The sequence below is a fragment of the Eublepharis macularius genome, chromosome 7, assembly GCF_028583425.1.
Source record: "Eublepharis macularius isolate TG4126 chromosome 7, MPM_Emac_v1.0, whole genome shotgun sequence".
Classification (NCBI taxonomy): domain Eukaryota; kingdom Metazoa; phylum Chordata; class Lepidosauria; order Squamata; family Eublepharidae; genus Eublepharis; species Eublepharis macularius.
This window is the reverse complement of record NC_072796.1, coordinates 50,100,596-50,120,171: the sequence shown is the minus strand read 5'-3', so window position 1 is coordinate 50,120,171 and position 19,576 is coordinate 50,100,596. Positions and strand designations below refer to the sequence as shown.

General features: G+C 42.9%; 1 protein-coding gene across 1 annotated transcript in view; it reads left to right on the top strand.

Moving 5' to 3' along the window:
• The window catches only part of CTDP1 (CTD phosphatase subunit 1), a 102,150-nt gene that overhangs the window by 48,865 nt on the left and 33,709 nt on the right, over positions 1–19,576 (top strand). The window contains exon 10 of the mRNA XM_054985603.1: positions 3,643–3,873. Within this exon, the coding sequence (XP_054841578.1) occupies positions 3,643–3,873 (231 nt within the window). The remainder of the gene's footprint in view (positions 1–3,642; positions 3,874–19,576) is intronic.

Sequence of the window (19,576 nt, the reverse complement as noted above, 5' to 3'; positions counted from 1 at the left end):
CTCAGATCAGGATTCGGGGTGTAGGGGGGATTTTAGGGCGAGGATGACCCCCTTTCCTGCACACACATGGAGATGCAACATTCAAACTTTTATTTCAGTGGAAGAACTTCCCCATGATGATGATGATGATGATGATGATGATGATGATGATGATGATGATGATGATGAAGAAACGTCAGGAACTACAATGCCAAGACCATGGCTATACAGCCCAGAAAATCCACACATCGTTCTCCGGCCGTGAAAGCCTTCGACAATATAACTTACCCTTGCTTCTCTATAAAGTGCTCAAGCTCTGTGTCCCTAAAGCAGAGCAGTTCTCAGACTCAAAAGACGGCTATGACAGAGGATGTGGAGGTCCTGTCTGATGCTAAGGAACTAGAGATGGTTTTCTTTTTCCTTTGTTTCTTCACCTCAGAAATTAATGAGGATTAGGCCATTCCAGTCAGCCAGAGATGCCATATAGACCATTTCAGAAAGCTATGCTTCTAAGACGTAACAGGTACTTTCAAGTCCTCATGGTGGATGCCCCTGTGGGAAGTGTGGCTTCCAGCCTAGACCTACCCAGGGAAGGCAAGTGATCTTTAAAGGACTCTTCTGACTATAAAAGTGATGCCTCTCTCCATGGATCCCACAAAGCAACAGCTTTATCTATAAAGGCTTCAGCAGCCATTTCCCTCATAGTCAGACCATTTGTCCTTCAGTTAATTGTTCAGGGAATATCCAGACTTGACTAACCATCAGTCTGCTTACCTCCACAGACAAGAGCATTTTGCTTCATTTCAGATGCCAGCCTGGACTCTATAAAGTTTTCAGCCAGAGCCATCGTGTTACGACCCTTTCTTTCTCTTGGGTAGATTTGGTCTTTAAGCCTTTTATTCTTGTCCCCTTTTTAGTAGATTGCTGCCACCCAGAATTAAATTCCAGAATAATTTACATTTCTCCTTTTAGTAATGTGCCCAAGGGTCAGGCTTTTTCGTGGTACTGTGTGGCCCTGAGGATAGGAATGGGATATAGGAATGACAGATACTCTAGAATATTTTTTTAAAAAAAGTAAACTTTTATTTTTATAAGAAGCGTATCGGTTTCATATTTCCAAAACTTGATGGTTTCAAAAGAGTAGTTCTCAATTCTTAAAGTTACTTTACTTAAACCCAGACACACAGATCTTATCTCAGGCTTCACATACAGTTTGCCTGCTTTTGATATTAATTTCTCTCTCAGTTACAAGTAAGACCTTTTCTCAGGTGCACACACAGTTTGCCTGCTTTCTCCTGACTTAATGTTCTTTCACAAACACACAGTTCAGGCTTCCACACAGGTTATATTTCTCTTAGATGACATACACAAGCTCAGGCTGCACACAGTTTGCCTGTTTTCTCCTGACTAAATATTTATCTCAGAACTGCTTAAAAAAACTAAGGCTGCACACAGCTTGCCTCTCTTTCCCTGACTGAATCTTTTTTCTCCACTCTCAGTCTTAAACTTCCTTCGCTCCACCCACACTTTCAGTCATCAACCAATCATATCACTCACTCATCCCTCTCTTTCACCCTCACTTTTCATCTATACCACAGCAAGCATTTAAAGACACATACACACATTTACTTAAAATCATTGCACATGGTTTCTGCAGTCATAGCCTGCATGAATCTGCAGTTCAAGATCCAGACCAGCAATGCTACCACAAAGACCAACTTAGCCACTTGGCCTTTTTCTAGGTGGTAAATTTTTTTGCACAAGCCTCAGTGAGATCTTAGTGGAGACAAAGGATAAGAAGAAGGCCATGCCTTTTTGAAGCATGAGAAAAGGACCAGAAATCCAAGCGTTACAGCTCCATGGCCTTTTCAGTGTCACTGGTCCTTTCCCTAATTTCCTAATGGCTACAAAATGTCTTCCAGATCCAGGCAAAGATACAGGCCTGCCAGTCAACCCTGTTCCTCTGGCCAAAACCCCACCCCAAGTAAGTCAAACAAGTGTCAACAGTCCAACTGACTTCAGATGGTTGCCGGTGAGAGAGCAATTGCTACTCTTTGCCCAGATCTGTTGAATTAATCTCAACCCATTAGACAGGATACTGGCTCCAGAAAAGCTACAGTGAACCATTCACCTATTGAAGATGGGAGCAGTCAGACCAGTTCCATCACATCTAAAAAGCAAAGATGTTTACTTAGTCTTTTTCACAGAGCCAGAACTCAATGGGTTAGAGGCACTGGAAATTTAAGATTATCGTAGACACAGTTTTACCAGAGGGGTTCTTTACAGCCATAGATCTCACAGAAGTGTACCTTCACATCCCCATCCTTCTTGCCCACAGACATTTTGTAAGATTCACCTGTTGAGACCTTCATTTCCTATTGAAGGCAATGCTATTTGTGCTCCCTGTTTACAAAGATGATGGTAGTGCTGGTGGCGGATCTCTGAGTGAAAAGCATTCACATCTGCCCTTATCTAAATGACCTTCTCCTAAGGTCTCTAATCAATATCAAGACCCTGTGAGACCTGTTAACAGTCCATCATCTGGAAGGCTACAGTTTTCTGATAAATCATTTGAAGAGCCAGCTTATTCCATTGAACACTTGGATGCCCAGATAGACTCAGCACAATGCAAGCTATTCCTTCCTGCAGAGAAAAGCAGGGACATTAGGGCAGCAGTCAAGTTTCTTGTGTTGCTGGAGCATGGTTGGCAGGTGCCTCTGCAGTATCAGGTTCTCCCGATTCCCTGGCTTTGGCTCTTATTCTAAGTCAGATGGAGTTATGACAGATTGCCAACCTCAATGTCCTTGTCTGAATGGACAACACAATAACAGAAGCCCACCAACTGCGATTCTCCTGTTTTGGGCCGAGATTAATCTCTCTATGGACAGAATACATAAATGACTCAGTGTACATGTGCACTGACTTAGTCACAGTTATCTGGATGCTGGGGAGTAGGCACTGAATAGCCAAGTGTTTGGGGCTGCAGCAGGATAGGGGAGGTGAGAGAGTCACACTCTGCTGGCAGAAATCCTTTTACAGGCAGAAATGTTGGGCTGGATCTAAGCAGATCCCCCCCCATCAAATTAACCCTATTTTATTCTATGAGACCCATTCTGCCTACAGTTGCAAAATTTGGATAAGGAACCCAGATTCATTACATAATGATAGATTGAGTGATAAAATTCTTGTCAATTGTGGCACAAAGCTCAATAATTTTTTTGAGAATATTTATATTATGAATTTGCTTTTCTACATGTCTTTATAGTATGTCTTATATTACCTTATTTTACAAAAACATTTCTCTTAAGATATTTGTTAGCTGTTTCTCCCAAAATCTTACAGCAAAACATAAAGCATAGTAAATTAATTAGTAAACCTGTTATCAATAAATTAGAGAAAGCAACTCCATAGAATACCATTAAAACAGTTTGACAAGAAATAGTTTAAAAAATAGCTGAAAGCGAGATAAACTAGCATAATTCATTAAAGATGTTTAAACAGAAGGGGAAAAGCAAAGATCAAAGCTGAAGAAACTGTGCAGCTGATCTGTAGTTGAAAGTTCCAACCAGTTACTGTATTCTGTGTGTGTATTTTCTTAATTCAGAATGAAAAATGTGTGCAGCTAATTGTTAACTTAAAATGTCTAAATATTTAATTTACCAGAGACGACAGCCCTGCCATGTTTCCAGACATTCAGAGTGCTTTCCAGACTGCTCTTTTTCATCCAACTCCCATCCATCCAAAGTGTCAACCTGGTCCTGAAGTTCGGCTTTATGATCCTAACACTGGAAAACTAATTAGGAAAGGATCTCAGAATTCAAGTCAGTCTCTCTATATTCAGGCACCAGCTCCTCCCCTCACTCTACCAGTCCATGGGGAGCATTCTTCTTTCAGGTACATGAAACTATAGCTTGGCTTCATAAATGATTTGTGTGGCAAGATTTTTCCCCCCATACTCAAAAGAAATCTTGTTTTAGTTACCTTTTGGGGAAAGCTGAAATACCATGGAATGTCACAGTTCTGTTGCTAATGGGTTTTTTTAATTAATAGCAGATTACATACAGAAAAATCAAAAATACATTCTAGTTTCACATTTATTTTCTAGAACAAAATTCTGCATATGAATTTCAGCTTTACACAAGCAAGATAAAATAATGTGGACTTTTGTCTTTGAAATAAAATTCAGCAAGCATTTTTTTCTTTTTGGTAATAGTAATAATACTCATTTTATTTCAAGACAGGATTCCAAAATGATCATCTGATAGCATTTGAATTTCCTATTATAAATTATGATTTCATTTTCAAAATTAGAAAAAATATATATAAAAATAATTTAGCTGCAAATCAAATTATATTTGGGAATTGGATGGAAATTGGATTGTTTACATTATGAAGAATTGATGGGGTAGTACTGAATGGGATGAGAAACGATTTATTGGGTGGGGGTGGTTGGTTTTTACACTCTGCCCATAGGATAAATTGTGATTTTTTTTAATTGGTACTGGCCACTAGGATTAGTATGGATTTTGAATGGATAGATTATTTATGGAGATTTATGTATTCAACCTTGATTGATTGATTGATTGATTGATTACTGGCCCAAATGATTAACGGTATGCTGGAAAATCCCGGAGTTGCAAAGTTCTAGTGGCTGGAGGAATTAGAGTGAGTCAGAGGGTGGTGGACAAAGACAGTGGCCGGTATGGGGCCAGGATCCCAGTCCTCTGGGGACGAAGGAGGTATGGTGGTGGGATGCACGCTAGGATGAGAAGGACATGGAGATATGGTAGGGCTCGGTGTCCTTCGTAACCTTCTCATCCTGAGAAATGCTGGATGTGGAGTTAGGAAATTTAACCCCCCTTCAACAGTGATGTTGTGCCACACTAGGTCTATAAATAATAAAACCAGAACGCTGCATGATTATTTTGCAGCGAATGATATGAATCTGGTGTGCATGACTGAGACCTGGGTAAGGGAGGGTGAAACAGTCGCCTTGAAAGAACTGATCCCCTCCGGGTTCTCAGTCCTCCATCAGTCCCGAATGGGAGGCTGGAGGGGAGGGGTGGCGATTTTTGTCTGAGAGTCGTTTTCGTTCAAGCCACTTCCCGCCCAGAAGATCTCTGGCATTGATTGTGTGGGCCTAGTGTGGGATGTCAAGGAGAGTTTGGCTATCTGTGTGGTGTACCGACTGCCTAGCGTACCAGCAGATACCCTGTCGCATCTGCTGGAGGCAGTAACAGGGTGGGCTTTGGAGTACCCAAGACTTGTGGTGTTGGCAGACTTCAATGTCCATGCTGATGATGCTGCCTCTATTTGGGCTGCCGACCTAGTGTCTTCCATGGCCGCACTGGGACTGTCCCAGTTTGTATTGACTCCCACACACCAAGCAGGACACACGCTAGATTGGATCTTTGAGATGGGGATAAATGTGGGTCTGGAAGTAGTTGAGCAGGTGCCATGGTCAGACCACTCAGTTTTGAAGGCCCGGCTGGATATCCCCCCCCCCTTGCAAGGACGGCGAGCTTATTTATGCTTGCCCGTGAAGACTCATGGATCATATTGGTTTCCAGAATGCTCTGCGGGATCCAATACTCCCTGGCAGTTTGTTAGATGAGCTGGTGGAAGACTGGTAAGTCCGTCTCTCCAAAGCCATCGACAAAATCATCCCCTGTTGCCCGCCCCCGCACCAGACTAGCTCTCTGGTACACTGAGGAGCTATGACGGATTAAGTGGGAACTAAGACAGCTTGAAAGAGTGTGGCAATGATCTCGCGATGAAGAAGCAAGAACATCTTACAGGACGTTTATGAAAGCCTATGAGATGGTGGTGAAAGCTACAAAGAAGGATTTCTAGGCAGCTTCCATTGCGTCAGCTAGCTCACGCCCAGCAAAATTATTTAATGTGGTTTGGTCTTTGGTCTCCCTGTTGGGGGGAGACTCTCAAATTTTAAATTCGAATATTAGCTGTGAGGCTTTTGCAAGCTTTTTTGCTGACAAAATCTTGTCTCTCTGCCACGACTTGCCAGCAACAGTATGTGAACTAGAGCCCCCTTGGCCGTCTACTGGGCCAATATTAGATCAATTCAGCCCACTCTCTGGAGATGAGATTGACAGGACCCTGTGAGCAGTGAGACCTACCACGTGCTCCTTGGACCCGTGCCTGCCATGGCTGGTGAAGGCCAGTGTGGATGGGCTACGGACTGCCTTGGAGGCCATTGTCAACATGTCTTTGAACTCTGGGATCTTTCCTGGAGCATTAAAGAAAGCTGTGGTTAGGCCTCTACTGAAGAAACCATCTTTGGACTCCACTGACCCAGTCAACTACTGCCCACTTTTGAATCTTCCGTTTCTGGGTAAGGTGATTGAGCGGGCAGTGGTGGAGCAGCTGCAGGGTTTCCTGAATGATTCCTCATCCCTAGATCCCTTCTAGTCCAGCTTCCGCCCAGGTCACGGGACGGAGACGTTGCTGATCACCCTCACTGATGATCTCCGCAGGCAGCTGGATCATGGCGGATCGGCGCTGCTGATATTTTTGGAGTTGTCAGCAGCGTTCAACACAGTCAATCATGATCTATTGACCCACCGCCTTGCCAATGTAGGGATACGAGGGACTGCCTTACAGTGGCTCGTCTCCTTTCTACACGGTCAGGGACAGAGGGTGGTGCTTGGGAGAAATTGTCATCCTGCCACCCATTGGTGTGCAGTGTCCCTCAGGGGGATGATACCCTCCCCACTATTGTTCAATGTTTATATGCGCCCCCTCACCCAGTTGGTGCGGAGTTTCGGACTTGGGTGTCATCAATATGCCGATGACACCCAATTATATCTGATGATGGATGGCCGGCCCAACTCTGCCCTGGATGTTTTGGAGCATGTCTTTGAAGCTGTGACTGGGTGATTGAAACAGAGTAGGTTGAAACTAAATCCCGCAAAGACAGAGGTCCTGCATGTGGATCTGGGATCCATGGGTACAGGACTCTGGCTCCCCGCTCTTGATGGAGCACCGCTTGCGAGAGTGAGGAGCCTGGGGGTGATCTTGGATGCCTCCTTGACTATGGAGGCACAGATCGCAGCAATTGTCCGGTCTTCATTTTTCCATCTGAGACAAGCCTGGCAGCTTGTCCCCTACCTGTCAACCCATAACCTAACAGCAGAGATCCAAGCAACGGTTACCTCCAGATTAGAATACTGCAACTTGCTTTATGCAGGGCTTCTTTTGGGCTTGATCCGGAGATTACAGCTGGTTCAAAATGTAGCTGCATGGGTGATCACAAGAGTCCCAATAGGGGAACATATAACACCTATTTTAAGCCAGCTGCATTGGCTACCAGTTGAGTACTGGGACCGGTTCAGGGTTTGGTGCTGACCTATAAAGCCCTATGCGGACTGGATCCAGCATATCTGCAAGACCTCCTCTCCCTATATATACCCCAGAGGACACTTTGTTCTACGCACAAAAAACTTTTGGTGGTCCCCGGTCCTAGGGAGGCTCGCCTGGCCTCGACCAGAGCCAGGGCCTTTTCGGTCCTGGCACCGGCCTGGTGCAACTCTCTGTTTGATTAACCCAGGGCCCGGCAGGATTTATTATCCTTCCACTGGTCCTGTAAGACAGAGATGTTCTGCCAGGCATATGGCGGAGGCTAGGCTGGGCCCCCACTGGCCATACTTGACTTGACTTGAAAAGATCTGTCTACCACCCTATATATATCTATAGATATGGATATATGGGCCATGTCTGAAATGAAGCAACTCTTCCATTGCCATCTGAAGAGAAGTTTTTATTGTATGTAGTGTTTTAAATTTTATTGTAATGTTTTTATCTGCTTTTATGTGTTTTTATGTAAATTAAAATGTGCTCCGCCCTGAGCCCGCTCAGTGGGGAGGGCGGACTAAAAATCTAATATAATAAATAAATAATAAAAATTTCCTTAGCCAGTTGTTTCTTTGAATCAGACTTCAAATTTGAGCAAATTTATTGCTCATTTTGAAGGACACAACTACGTGCTTTAAAAGTACTCTGCAGAATACTGCATTTAATGGCTCAGGATACAGAATTAATGGAGGAAGATTACGCCCTCCAGGTCTTCTGCCACCTACAGATTTGAGGTTTTCTTTGTCTGATTGGAAACTCTATCCACCCTTCTTGCAAAAGTGGGTAAATTTACCCTGTTTGGCTTCTGCTCACTCAGAACAAGTGTGTTATTTATTTCTTTAATCTTCAATACCAACTACCGCAATATCTCCAGTACCAACTACAACCAAACATACTTCCTTAATGATAGGCTCAAGCTTTCAGTTAAACTCTAATTTGCCATGATGTTCATCCTTCAGCAACTTGGAATTTGTTTCTTCTCTACAAGCTAGGGTTCTAAACTATAACTTAATCCTCTGCTATTGAGCACAGCAGCAAACAAGCTCCGTGCCAATCTCAGACAAACCTTGCTTGTTTGAGATATCTGAATGCTGCTTGTAGTTTCTTGAAAGCAGGTTGTGAGTTTCACAATTCTAGAGACTGGTTTTTGATAGTTGATGGAGAGTGCCCCCAAGTTATAGCTGACTTATGGTGACCCCTGATGGAGTTTTCATTGCAAGAGACTAACAGAGGAGGCTTGCCATTGCCTGGCTTTGCAACCCTGGTCTTCGTTGGCGGTTTCCCATCCAATTTCTAACCAAGGCTGACCCTACAGCTTCTGAGACCTGACGAGCTCAGACTTGCCTGGACTATCCAGGTCAAAACTTTCAGTAGTTACTAATTTATAGATTTTCAAAAGGAGAGTCTGTCTCAGCTTGCCTCTGTGTAATCTGTGTTTGTGTGTATGTTTGCCCACGGCTCAGAACTAATTAGTCTGCTATAAGCTTCCTTCATATTAAAACTGCAGATGGTATTAGCAGTGGATCTTTTAAATATCTTTTTCTTCCTTATAGTTTGCTTTGCATTTTTAACATCCTGACTTAAAAAGAATTCTGTGAACTCAAAAGCTTACATAGTATACATGGTGAATCCAGAGATGGTCTTTATAAAGGGGGTTTTTTTGGTTACATGAATTACCATTAAGGTTATAAAACTCTTATATATTGGGAAGAACACTTAAAGCCTATGATGGTTTTTAGAATCCAGCACAAGAGGGCAGCCATTCACCTTTTACTGATGCTTGGACTTCACCTCTATGCTTCAAGGCCCTGCTTGGCTCAGATATGCCATGTACAGACTTTTTGTTGATAGGCCACCAGAAACTCTTTAGATCATAATTACAGAATATTAGAGCTGTCCTGGATCTCTAGCTGTGATGTAATGTTTTACTGGTATATTTTTACGTACATTTATAAACTGGAGATTCAGAAGCAATGTATGGCAAAGTGGGAAGAACAGAACTGGCTCATTTCACCCCCTCACGCTCAACTTTTACAGAAGCCACAGTATTATACTTTCTGTTTTGTTTGTGTTGCAGCTGCCTCTTAAGACCGGTCTGTAAGGTCAGGATTTTGAGAAATGGAAGCTTACATTAGGATTCAGGTCTAATAACCTTTATGCTTTGTCCATTATTTTGTCTTGAAATACTTGGTGCCTTCCTTTACAAGCATCTTTCCTTCCAACAAAACCAGATTGTAACAGCATTGAACCTGGCCGATTTTTTGCATTACTCTACTACTAGTTCTAGATATCTAATTAAAAATTGCCAATTTTCTTTTTTATACCTTATGTTCACAAAATGTTACGGCACAGTTAATTTTACCATTTGCAAAGTATCATAAACTTTTAACAGCCATTCTTTCTTATTAGAAAGTATTTAGGTCTTCCAGTGCCTAGTTAAAATAATTCTTGTGGTCTGAATGTATGTCAGCCAACATTCAAACTAAATATTGTTTTATACATTTTTTTTAAAGAGTGGCTTAATTATGGTGTTGTACAGTGATTCACATTCTTTCTACAAGACTAGCATGAATTTCTCATTGCTCCATAAGGCTGGGATATAAAAAGGCGTATGTATGCCCAGAGTAGAACCTTTCCTATAGCCAGAGCTTTTACTTCCTGATTTCATTGATAAACAGACAAATTGTCAATTTTTAAAAAATGCTTGAATCAACAGTATTGAAGTCTACACTGGGGTGTATGATCCAGGATTTGAGGGGAAAGTTTGGTTTGGGTGAAATTTGCTACTTTGACATGATTCTCTGGTTTGATGTTGGTCATTGGTCCCCTTGCTTCACTTTAGTTCTGGTGGGGATTCCATTCTCTTGCTTCAGTTTGGTTTAGGTAGAATTCTCTGTTTTGGGATGGTTCTGTAGTTTGACATTGGTCTTGCTACACTTTGGTTCTGGTGGGGATTCCATTCTCTTGCTTCAGTTGGGTTTTGCTGGGCTTTCTCTGAGTTGAGCTTGTATTTGGCAATGTGCCTCTCTGGCCAGTGATAGCCTTACTCCTGTGTGTTTCTTCCTGGGAGCCAGCTTGGAAACTTTCTCACCATAGGAAACCATGGAGAGTGGCTGGGGGCACCTTGTTCAAGGGCCCATAGAACTGGAACCTGGGGTCCATCCTTCCTAAAACTAGGGGGGGGGGATCTTTAGTGAATAGTCAGGAGTAGGTTCCCTGCAAATTTGGTGGAGTTTGCCTGATAAATGAACCGCTTCCAGCTCCCCATATACCCCCCCCATATAGGTTTTCCCATAAAAAATAATGGCTGAATCCTGATCTTGCTGTCCTGTATTACAGAATCTAACCAGGATCTCAGGAAACCTGGATTTTTTGGTTTCACTGAAACCTGGATCTGGATTTCCTGGGGTGAGGGTGAGTGAGTGAGTGCGAGCACGCGTATGCACACCCCTCTAGTCTGCCCTACAACTCTGTAAGAATTAAGCTTTCCTGAAGAACAAGAACTACTCTCAAAGCAGGAATTTGTAAATCCTTCCTGTCAGTGATCCCCAATGTAGTATCCGCTAATGTGTATCCTGATACCTTCTTGCTTCTTGACTCTTTGGAATAAATTAGAACATGGCAGTGGGGAGGTGAGCTTTTGGTCACTTCCTACTATTTGACTGGCTATGTAGGTACATCATAGCTCTCTGCCCTGGGTATAGCAGTTTTTCTGTGAGTCAATTCTCCTTTTTTTTGTAGAAACTGAAACCAGACAGTTGCTCTTCCCCAAAACAAATAGTTGATTCTGACTTTCCTTTGCCTCCTTGGAGCAGGGTGCAGTTCAGAAAAGACTAGAAAGTATCAGTTACCGTGGGCAGGGAACACCTGTTCAGGAACTTGACTTCTTTCACCAGTGGAGCGGTGCATGCATCAGCCATATCAAGCCCAAGAATTAGCCTACCTACGTCTCATACTCAAACTTGCAAATTATGAAGAAGCTCTGACTTGGCACAGTGTGCTGGTAGTGACCCTTCTGATTGACTGCCTTTTCTCAAAATACCACAAATACCCTGCATGTTCAGCAAGTTTGGAAACCTTTGCCTTGGGGACTGAGGAGATGTGTGTCTGTTGTTCCCCCTTTAATTGTTGTAGCGCCTGTCCTTTTCATCTCAAATTTGAGATGAAAGGCAGTTTTCTGAGATAAAGAAAAAGAAAGGCAGTTTTCTGAAATAAAAAAACAAACAAGGAGTACCATTGTAAGTGTAGAAGTAAGCAGGCAACCATGTTTTTTCCTTGTGAGGTTAGACAGTGTGCACTACCATTGATGTGACTTATGGTCACACACAGTCCCTTCTTGGCTGTATTCCAAATGTATCAGGTCCTGTAACTTTTTGCTATAAACCAGATTTTTGTTTCTAACAGACGTAGCTGCTTTTTAGTACTGTAGTGCTTACTACATCACCCCAGATAAATTCAGATTCTGTAACGGATTTGTCTGAGCCAACATCCTCAGTACCTCCCCCTCCCCCCACAACCCTCTTTCATCAGGTTCTGCCAATTTTCTGTCATCAACCACAATGACCTGGAACAACCATTCATTATTTTTACTAAAAGTAATGCACTGAAGTCTTGGATCAGTAGCATGGCAATGTTGTGTGACTTGCACTGCTATGTAATCAAAGATCTAGAGTGTTGTACAGAGACTGTGACAGGACCTGATACATTTGGAATACAGCCAAGAAGGGACTGTGTGTGACCATATAGTGCATGAGGCTCCTTTTATAGAGCCCGGTGCTCTCTTTCAGGTACCCTATCCCTATGCCATCAGTTTTGTTAGCATTGTTGAAGCTCTAAAATTCTCATTAAGAGAGGCCAGCCTGGATCCTAGATACTTCCAAGCAAGTGGGAATCAATGCAAGGCCCATGCTGAGGCTTCTGTCCAGCTTCCTGAAACTGATACTTTTTTTTAAAAAAACCCCTAAGAGTATACATTACTTTTTATTTATTGCAGTTCTAGAGTGCTTCACTGCAAAATCAGTCCCAAAGGTCTGTCTGTATCTTTTTGGTTGGTTTTAAAGACAGGGACTGCAGCATTCTTTAGATATTCTTAATGGCAAGACAATTCACAAAACCTAAAAATAGAGATTGTCTTTGTTTTCTCATCCATTATGAAAGTTCCTTAAGAGAATCATTGACCGTCTGCTACTCAACCTTGCTTGTGGAGTGTTAGTGGAATCTGTTCGTAGTACACATGGCATTGGCTGTGATTCTCTCCCTCCCTACTTCCTTGAGCTAAAATACCTGTGCCATATGAAAAATACTCAGAAGTGATTAGTGGCAGTTAGTGTTATGAGACATGAAGCCTCCCTGTCAGTTACCTGCACAGATCCATTTTACAGGATCCCTGAAATCCAGTTGTAACAGTCCACACTTTTAGAAAAAAAGTATCTGGAGAGAAGGAGGGGAGGCATGCTGACAGTTTTCAGTTGGACAAAAAGCATGCATTTTCTTAGACTTGTGCTTCCTCTGCCTGCAACCATCCAACAAATAATCTTAATGAAACATATCAGTTTCATCAGATAAAATTGCAAAAGTAGAATTCCTGAATCAATAGCTTTGCAGAAAACAAAAATACCACATCATGTCAAATGCCTGAATTCTGTTGGCAGATGGATGAGATTTTCACTGATTCCTGTCTCCTACTGTAGAACCACATAGCACAACTGGCACTATTCATGGGGTCCCCTAGAAACTGAGGGCAGTGAGTTTGAAAGGCACAGTGGGGTAGAATAGGAGGCGGGAGAGGTTAAAAAATTCTGATTGATGAGGAGAGTTCTGTTTGCAGTTCACTGAACACAGTTCAGTCATCAGAGGCTTTCTCTGTAACAGAACTTGGTTTTAGAATCTCATCAGTGAAAAAATGATTTCACAAAATGAGGTACAGCTTATAATTGAAACATTTATCCAGTAAATGTGGAAGAACCAGGTTTTGTTTTGCTTTGTAAAGTAATTCTCTTTAGTTGGATGCAGGGACTTGCTGCTTATATTGTCTTAGTATAGGAGAATCCCTAATTAATGCATGAATGGCTGAGAGGGACAAATAATTCATCATTCTCTACATCCTGATGTTTGCTATAAAGGTGTGGCTTATGCTGTAAAATTACTAACCATTAAAATTCTACTTAATGCCAAGAGATGACAGTCCTTTCTTACTACTGAAAAGGGTATTGACTAGAGGTACGATTTCCTTGAGTGTGAATTTGAAAATAGTTTCTAGAACTCTTACTGAAATCTTATCTTCTAACCCCCAACAATTCAACAGCAAAATCGAGATATCCAAGCCTATCTATTTTCCTAGTTTTGTGGTAAGTCTTAAATCTAAAGAAAACACTATAGGGGTTTTAAAAAACCCAAAATAATAGAAGCTGAGATGGAAAAAAAAATGATTTTTTTCTCGTCTCATGCAGAAAGTCAATAAGGAGTTTCCAGTTAACAAGGAAAGTAGACCATGTTTTATCTCTGATCAGAGCTGTAAGTTTAGCCATCTCCGCTAACTCCATCATTTTCACAATCTAGTCATCCATTGAAGGCAATACTGTACTTTTCCATTTTTGTGCATATTAAAAGCCTAGCTGCCATTGTCAAATATAGAAATAGAATACCATGTTTATTTTCCAACTGTGTCTCCATTAGTCCCAACAAAAAGGCTTCTAGTTTAAATTGTATGTTGATCTTCAAAATTTTCTGTGTCATCATATGAATTTGTGACCCAAAACTTTTTGCTTTAAGACATTTGTTTGACATACCTTTACTGATTTTCGCTAATTTATTAGGAGACACATTTATTATTTTGCTAATTTATTAGGAGTCACATACCACCAATACAGAATTTAAGCCCCTTTACCCACATATTTTCTCACTGGTCCATTTCTATATTATGCTCAAGAATTTTGTCCCATTTTACCATATAGTTTTTCACACATTCTTCTTTCGTTTCAAATTTCAACAAAAGTTTTGTCAGCGCCGGGCGGGTCCGTGTGGGCTGGTGGCAGGGCGTTGGCCATCCTGGCACTCCTAGGCGGGTCTGACCTCACTTCCCCTGTCACAGGCTGCCTGCTCGGCCCCTGTCACTCGACCTTCCGCCCTGGTGAAGGCTCCCCTCAAGGCCTCGGGCTGCGCCGGGGGAGGGGTGGCAGCCCCTCTCCCTCCTTGCCCCAGGAGTGGGTCTCTTAACTTCAGGGACCTTCCTCCTGTCTCTCCTCCCTGGCCTTGAATCAGAGCCCTCTTTAAATACCCTCCCCCTATCACCAGCCCCGCCCCACCTCCCAAGTCCCTGCCCCCAGGGCGAGGCCCACCACCTGGGCCAGGTGTGGCCACTTTGCTAACCCCCCCATGCTGCCAGAGCCAGCTCCTCCCGCCCTGTTATCCTCTGAGCTCTGCCTCCCCGTCTGCGCATCGTGGGGCGTCTCTGTTGGTGGGCGGGGTCGGAGCTCTTCTGAGGATGTGCTTGCCTCTCGGCGTGCTGGGCCCTGCCGCTGCTGCCAGCGCTCGCCGCCCGCTCTCAGGCAGCAGCGTTCCGGGTGGGTGGGACCAGGCCGCGGCGGGGCCTGGCGGCATGCAAGGCTCTTTCCCCGAGCCACCTCACCAGGCTTGGGCAGCTCCATCATCTCTCGGCCGCTGGGGCTCTTCCGGTGGTTGCGGGACGCGCTTCTCCCCCCCCCACGCTTTTCAGCGCTGCTGGCCCCCAGGTGAGTTGTTGTGGGGGCTCCAGGGGCAGCGGGCTCATCCTAGGGGAGCCCGGTCGTCCAGGGGATGGTGGAGCCCTCCCCGAACAAGTTTACATTTTGGAAATAACGTATTCATCATTTGTACAAAGCTCTTTTTCAAACTCTGTCTTATCGTAGTCAAAGCTCCATAATTTTTTATCTGATTTAAACCTTTCTAGCAATTGTGCATAGAAGAACTATTGACATTTATAGCCTTTCGCTATTAGATCTTCCCTTGTCTTCAATTTACAGTCTCCTTGTGAGAATTCTAATAAATCTCCATACATCAGCCATCTCTGTTTACAATCATCAAACTATTACTTAGTATACTAGGAACTTCATATGGACTTGGTGTGGTTCTTGATCAGTTTCTCTTTGTATGTGAATCTGGTTAGAGTGCACTCAACCACTCCTGGTGCCCCTGATCCCAAGTTGGAGATCATTGAGGGCCCGGATGAAGTGGCACTGGATGTGATCAAAGCTAATCTCTTTTCCTCCTTTTCCTCCTTTCTCCTTATGAGCAGGATAAAATGAATAATAATTATCTGCAGGTAAACTTGGGGAAATTAAAGTAGAAACCTAGCAGTGACAACTCGCATTCCTGTTGAAATTTTTTCCACCCCACTTCAGACTTTCAACTCAGGGAATTTTAAGAGCATCAATGCAGTATTCTCTCACCCCCCCCCCCCGCCCCGAACCTGAGATTATAATCCAATGGTGGGAGAGTTCTATCAAGTTGGTTGCCCTGAACATTGCAGGGGTAAGGGGCCCAAATTTAAATTCCTGAAGTTGAACTTTTTCTACGCGAGCACTCCATTATTTTGCTCCAGGAAACTTGGCGCCTTGAAAGTTGCTCCCTTACAGGATATTTGCCATATTGTCTAAAAGCGCAAAAAGGGATGAGAGGGGGAGCACCGTACAGCTGGCCTTGCCTGCTTGGTTTGTAATGGGTTGCTCCAGGTTTTCGAACTTCCTCCTCTGGCACTTGCAGTATACCTTGAGCTCCCAGAACTGTCGTTTGTTGTAGTGTCAACTTACCTCCCCCCTTTTTCAAATAATGATAGGCCAAAACCTTGTTGGGTTAGTCTGGGGAACTTTTTAAGTTTTTTAAGTCGATCTTAAGGCTAACTTAATAATTGCTAGGGATTTAATGCATGTATTGGCACTCAAGATGAGGATTGGTTGTTGAAAGGAGAGATGGAAAATATAGATCCTTTGGTAATAGGTTGCCCATTTTTATGATAAAAGCTCTAAAGACCGTAAGATCAACAAGTTAGGACTGAAGTTGCTGAATTTAATATTGGAACATGATCTGTTAGTGCTCAATGGCTGAAGGGGAGTGGATAAATTTAGAGACTATATGTTTTTCTCCCCTCAAGGGAGTAGCTTGATTGATTATTTTCTTATTTCCCATGCACTACTCACTGTTGCTGCTAATTTACAGGTGGTGCCTTATCTCAGCAGCGACTACCTACTGGTTACACTTTTCTTGGTGGGCTTGTCAGGGGAATATTTCCAGAATATTGGTCTGAGGGCCCAGAACACAGACTGGTCCAATGGAATAGAGGTGGAAGGAAAAGTGGCTGGTTTTTTAGATTCCTTATATCTTTCAAAATGTATTATACATCAGGAAGCTTCCTCGGAATTCCTTCTGAAAATTCTGGACAAGGTTGTGGGACTATTGAACCCAACCAGGGCCTTTTTTCAACAGGAACGCGGGGGAACGGAGTTCCGGAACCTCTTGAAAATGTTCACATGGCTGGTGGCCCCGCCCCCTGATCTCCAGACAGAGGGGAGTTTAGATTGCCCTCTGCACCGCTGGGCGGCGCAGAGGGCAATCTAAACTCCCCTCTGTCTGGAGATCAGGGGGCGGGGCCACCAGCCATGTGACAATTTTCTCCGAGGGCAACCCACTGAGTTCCACCACCTCTTTTCCCAGAAAAAAAGCCCTGAACCCAACCCTTTCTAGATACTTATGGGTGAACAAGAAACAACTTTTGCCAGACAGTAATAGTAACTGGTTTGATATCCCAGGCACTGCAAATGTTGTAGCAGAAACAAATCGCTTGGGAAGTTTTGCTTTGGGATGCCCAAACCAGCTCAGCAATGATTGGGCCAGTTCAGGAACCCCAAATCAGGCCCAATTCGGGTTAAAAACCCAAATTGCACACCCCTGCTGCGTAGAGGGGGCCATCAGTGATGTGTTTTGGCTCCTTTTTAATTGAATTTATATATGAATGATTTGTTTGTAAAGTTAAAATCACCTGACCATCACTCTCCTTCCCTAGCCAGTGTTGAAATTCCTGTATTGTTACATGCTGACAGTACTCTCCTCCTCTCCCCACACTCCTGTTGGCATCCAGCATTTACTCAAATTCTTTTTTCAATACTGTACTGGAGGAAAATTGGAAATCAATAATAATAAGTCTAAGGTTCTGATTTGTACTAAGTGACAGTTACCTCCAATTTATAACTGGAAAATTAATGGGCAAAAGTTAGAACAAGTTAACAAAAACAACGATATTCAACTTATATACTGCTCTTCAGGCAACTTAACACCCACTCAGTGGTTTACAAAGTATGCTATTATTATCCCCACAACAAACACCCTGTGAGGTGGGTGGGGCTGAGAGAGCTCCGGGAAGCTGTGACTGACCCAAGGTCACCCAGTTGGCTTCAAGTGGAGGAGTGGGGAATCAGACCCAATTCTCAAGATTAGAATTCCACTGTTCTTAACCACTAAACCAAACAAATCTGATACTTAGGAATACTTTTTCAATATAACATCATGGAAACAACATATTGAGGAGGCCCAACAGCTGTTTGAATGACTAGTGCAATAACCTGATTTTTCTTTTCTAAAGGAGGCCAGTATATATCTGCAGCACTCTCAATATATAACTTTAATTTGGGGGCTCAGTTCTTATATGGCGCTCAATTTAGATTTCTGGTTGCCACGATCAGCTTGATATCTTTTCTGCTAGATTCCTTTGAATAATCACGGGAGCAACACATTGTGTGGCAGGAACTGTACTGAGACATGAATTAGGTGTGTACTCCCTAGAGGCAAGCACCTGGGCATCTGCTTCCAGATTTTGGCTCAAGCTAATTCATGTCTCTCCGGGATTGGGTGGGCTCATTTTACTGAGAATGGATGCCTTTAAAACAATCTGGCAGAAATTGGTAACCTTCCGTCTGGATTGGCTGGGGATTTCTCCTAACGATATTGATTGTCTCACTCTGACTTTTACTAGAAATTTGATTTTGAGATGTCTTTATGATTTAGATAACCTCAGTACTAAAATTCGGGCCCATAAAGTTTGTTCTCTCTCCTCGGGACTGACATATTGAAAAACTAGCCCAGCATATTTCGACTACCTGACGGTCCCTAAATATTGATGAGCCTTTATGCTGACTGGTTTTAATTCAGTCCCAACGGTGGAAATGTCTGGCTGTTTTGGAAGGATTCCATCAGCCCCGTGGCACAGAGTAGTAAGCTGTAGTACTGCAGTCAGAGCTCTGCTCACAACCTGAGTTCGATCCTGGTGGAAGCCGGGTTCAGGTAGCTGGCTCAAGGTTGACTCAGCCTTCCATCCTTCCAAGGTCGGTAAAATGAGTACCCAGTTTCCTGCGAGTAAAGTGTAGATGACTGGGGAAGGCAATGGCAAACAACCCCATAAAAAGTCTGCCAAGAAAACGTCGTGATGCGACGTCCTCCTGTGGGTCAGCAATGACTTGGTGCTTGCACAGGGAACTACCTTGACCTTTTTTTTACCATTAGCAGATAAGACTCTGTAACTGTGCTCCATTGTCTACTGGACTGTCCAGAATTCCATAGGTATAGAACTACGTTTGTTTCTCCCTTTTTAAAGGATCTAATTTGTGTCCCAGTTCAACATAATGTCACAGACTTTATTGGCTGGAAGTGATTATAACACTACTTTGGCAGTAGCCAAATTTTTCTCCTGTGTAATTAAATCTGACAGATAGCCAGATCTGGACAACCCGGTGTTTTAGCTGTAAGGGTTATATTTGTCACTATTATTTGTTGCTATTATTATTATTATTTATATTATTATTATTATTATTGCTTTATTTTTTCATTGCTGATGCTCAAGTCTAGTCGCAAGAGCAGAGAGAATAAAATAAAGATTTCTTACTGTGCTTGCAGTTTTGCTTTGATATAAGAGATGGCAGAGGATATCTCTATATGCCCAAAGTTGTATCAAAGCTGCTGATCTGCAGCTTTATGTGGAGTGGAGTCTTGCCATATGTTAAAGAACGTTGTTGAACTAAGGCTGTTCAATATTCGATTTTAGTTACATTTTATTCAAAGTATTTTCTGTATTCTTTACCTTACAATTTGCCATGTATCATCCAAAAGATAAAGTGGGTCTAAATTTATGTTATACTTTATGGTCATGTAGTTTTACTATGCTATGGAAAAATTGGGTCCACTACTTTAGAAAAGCCATAGG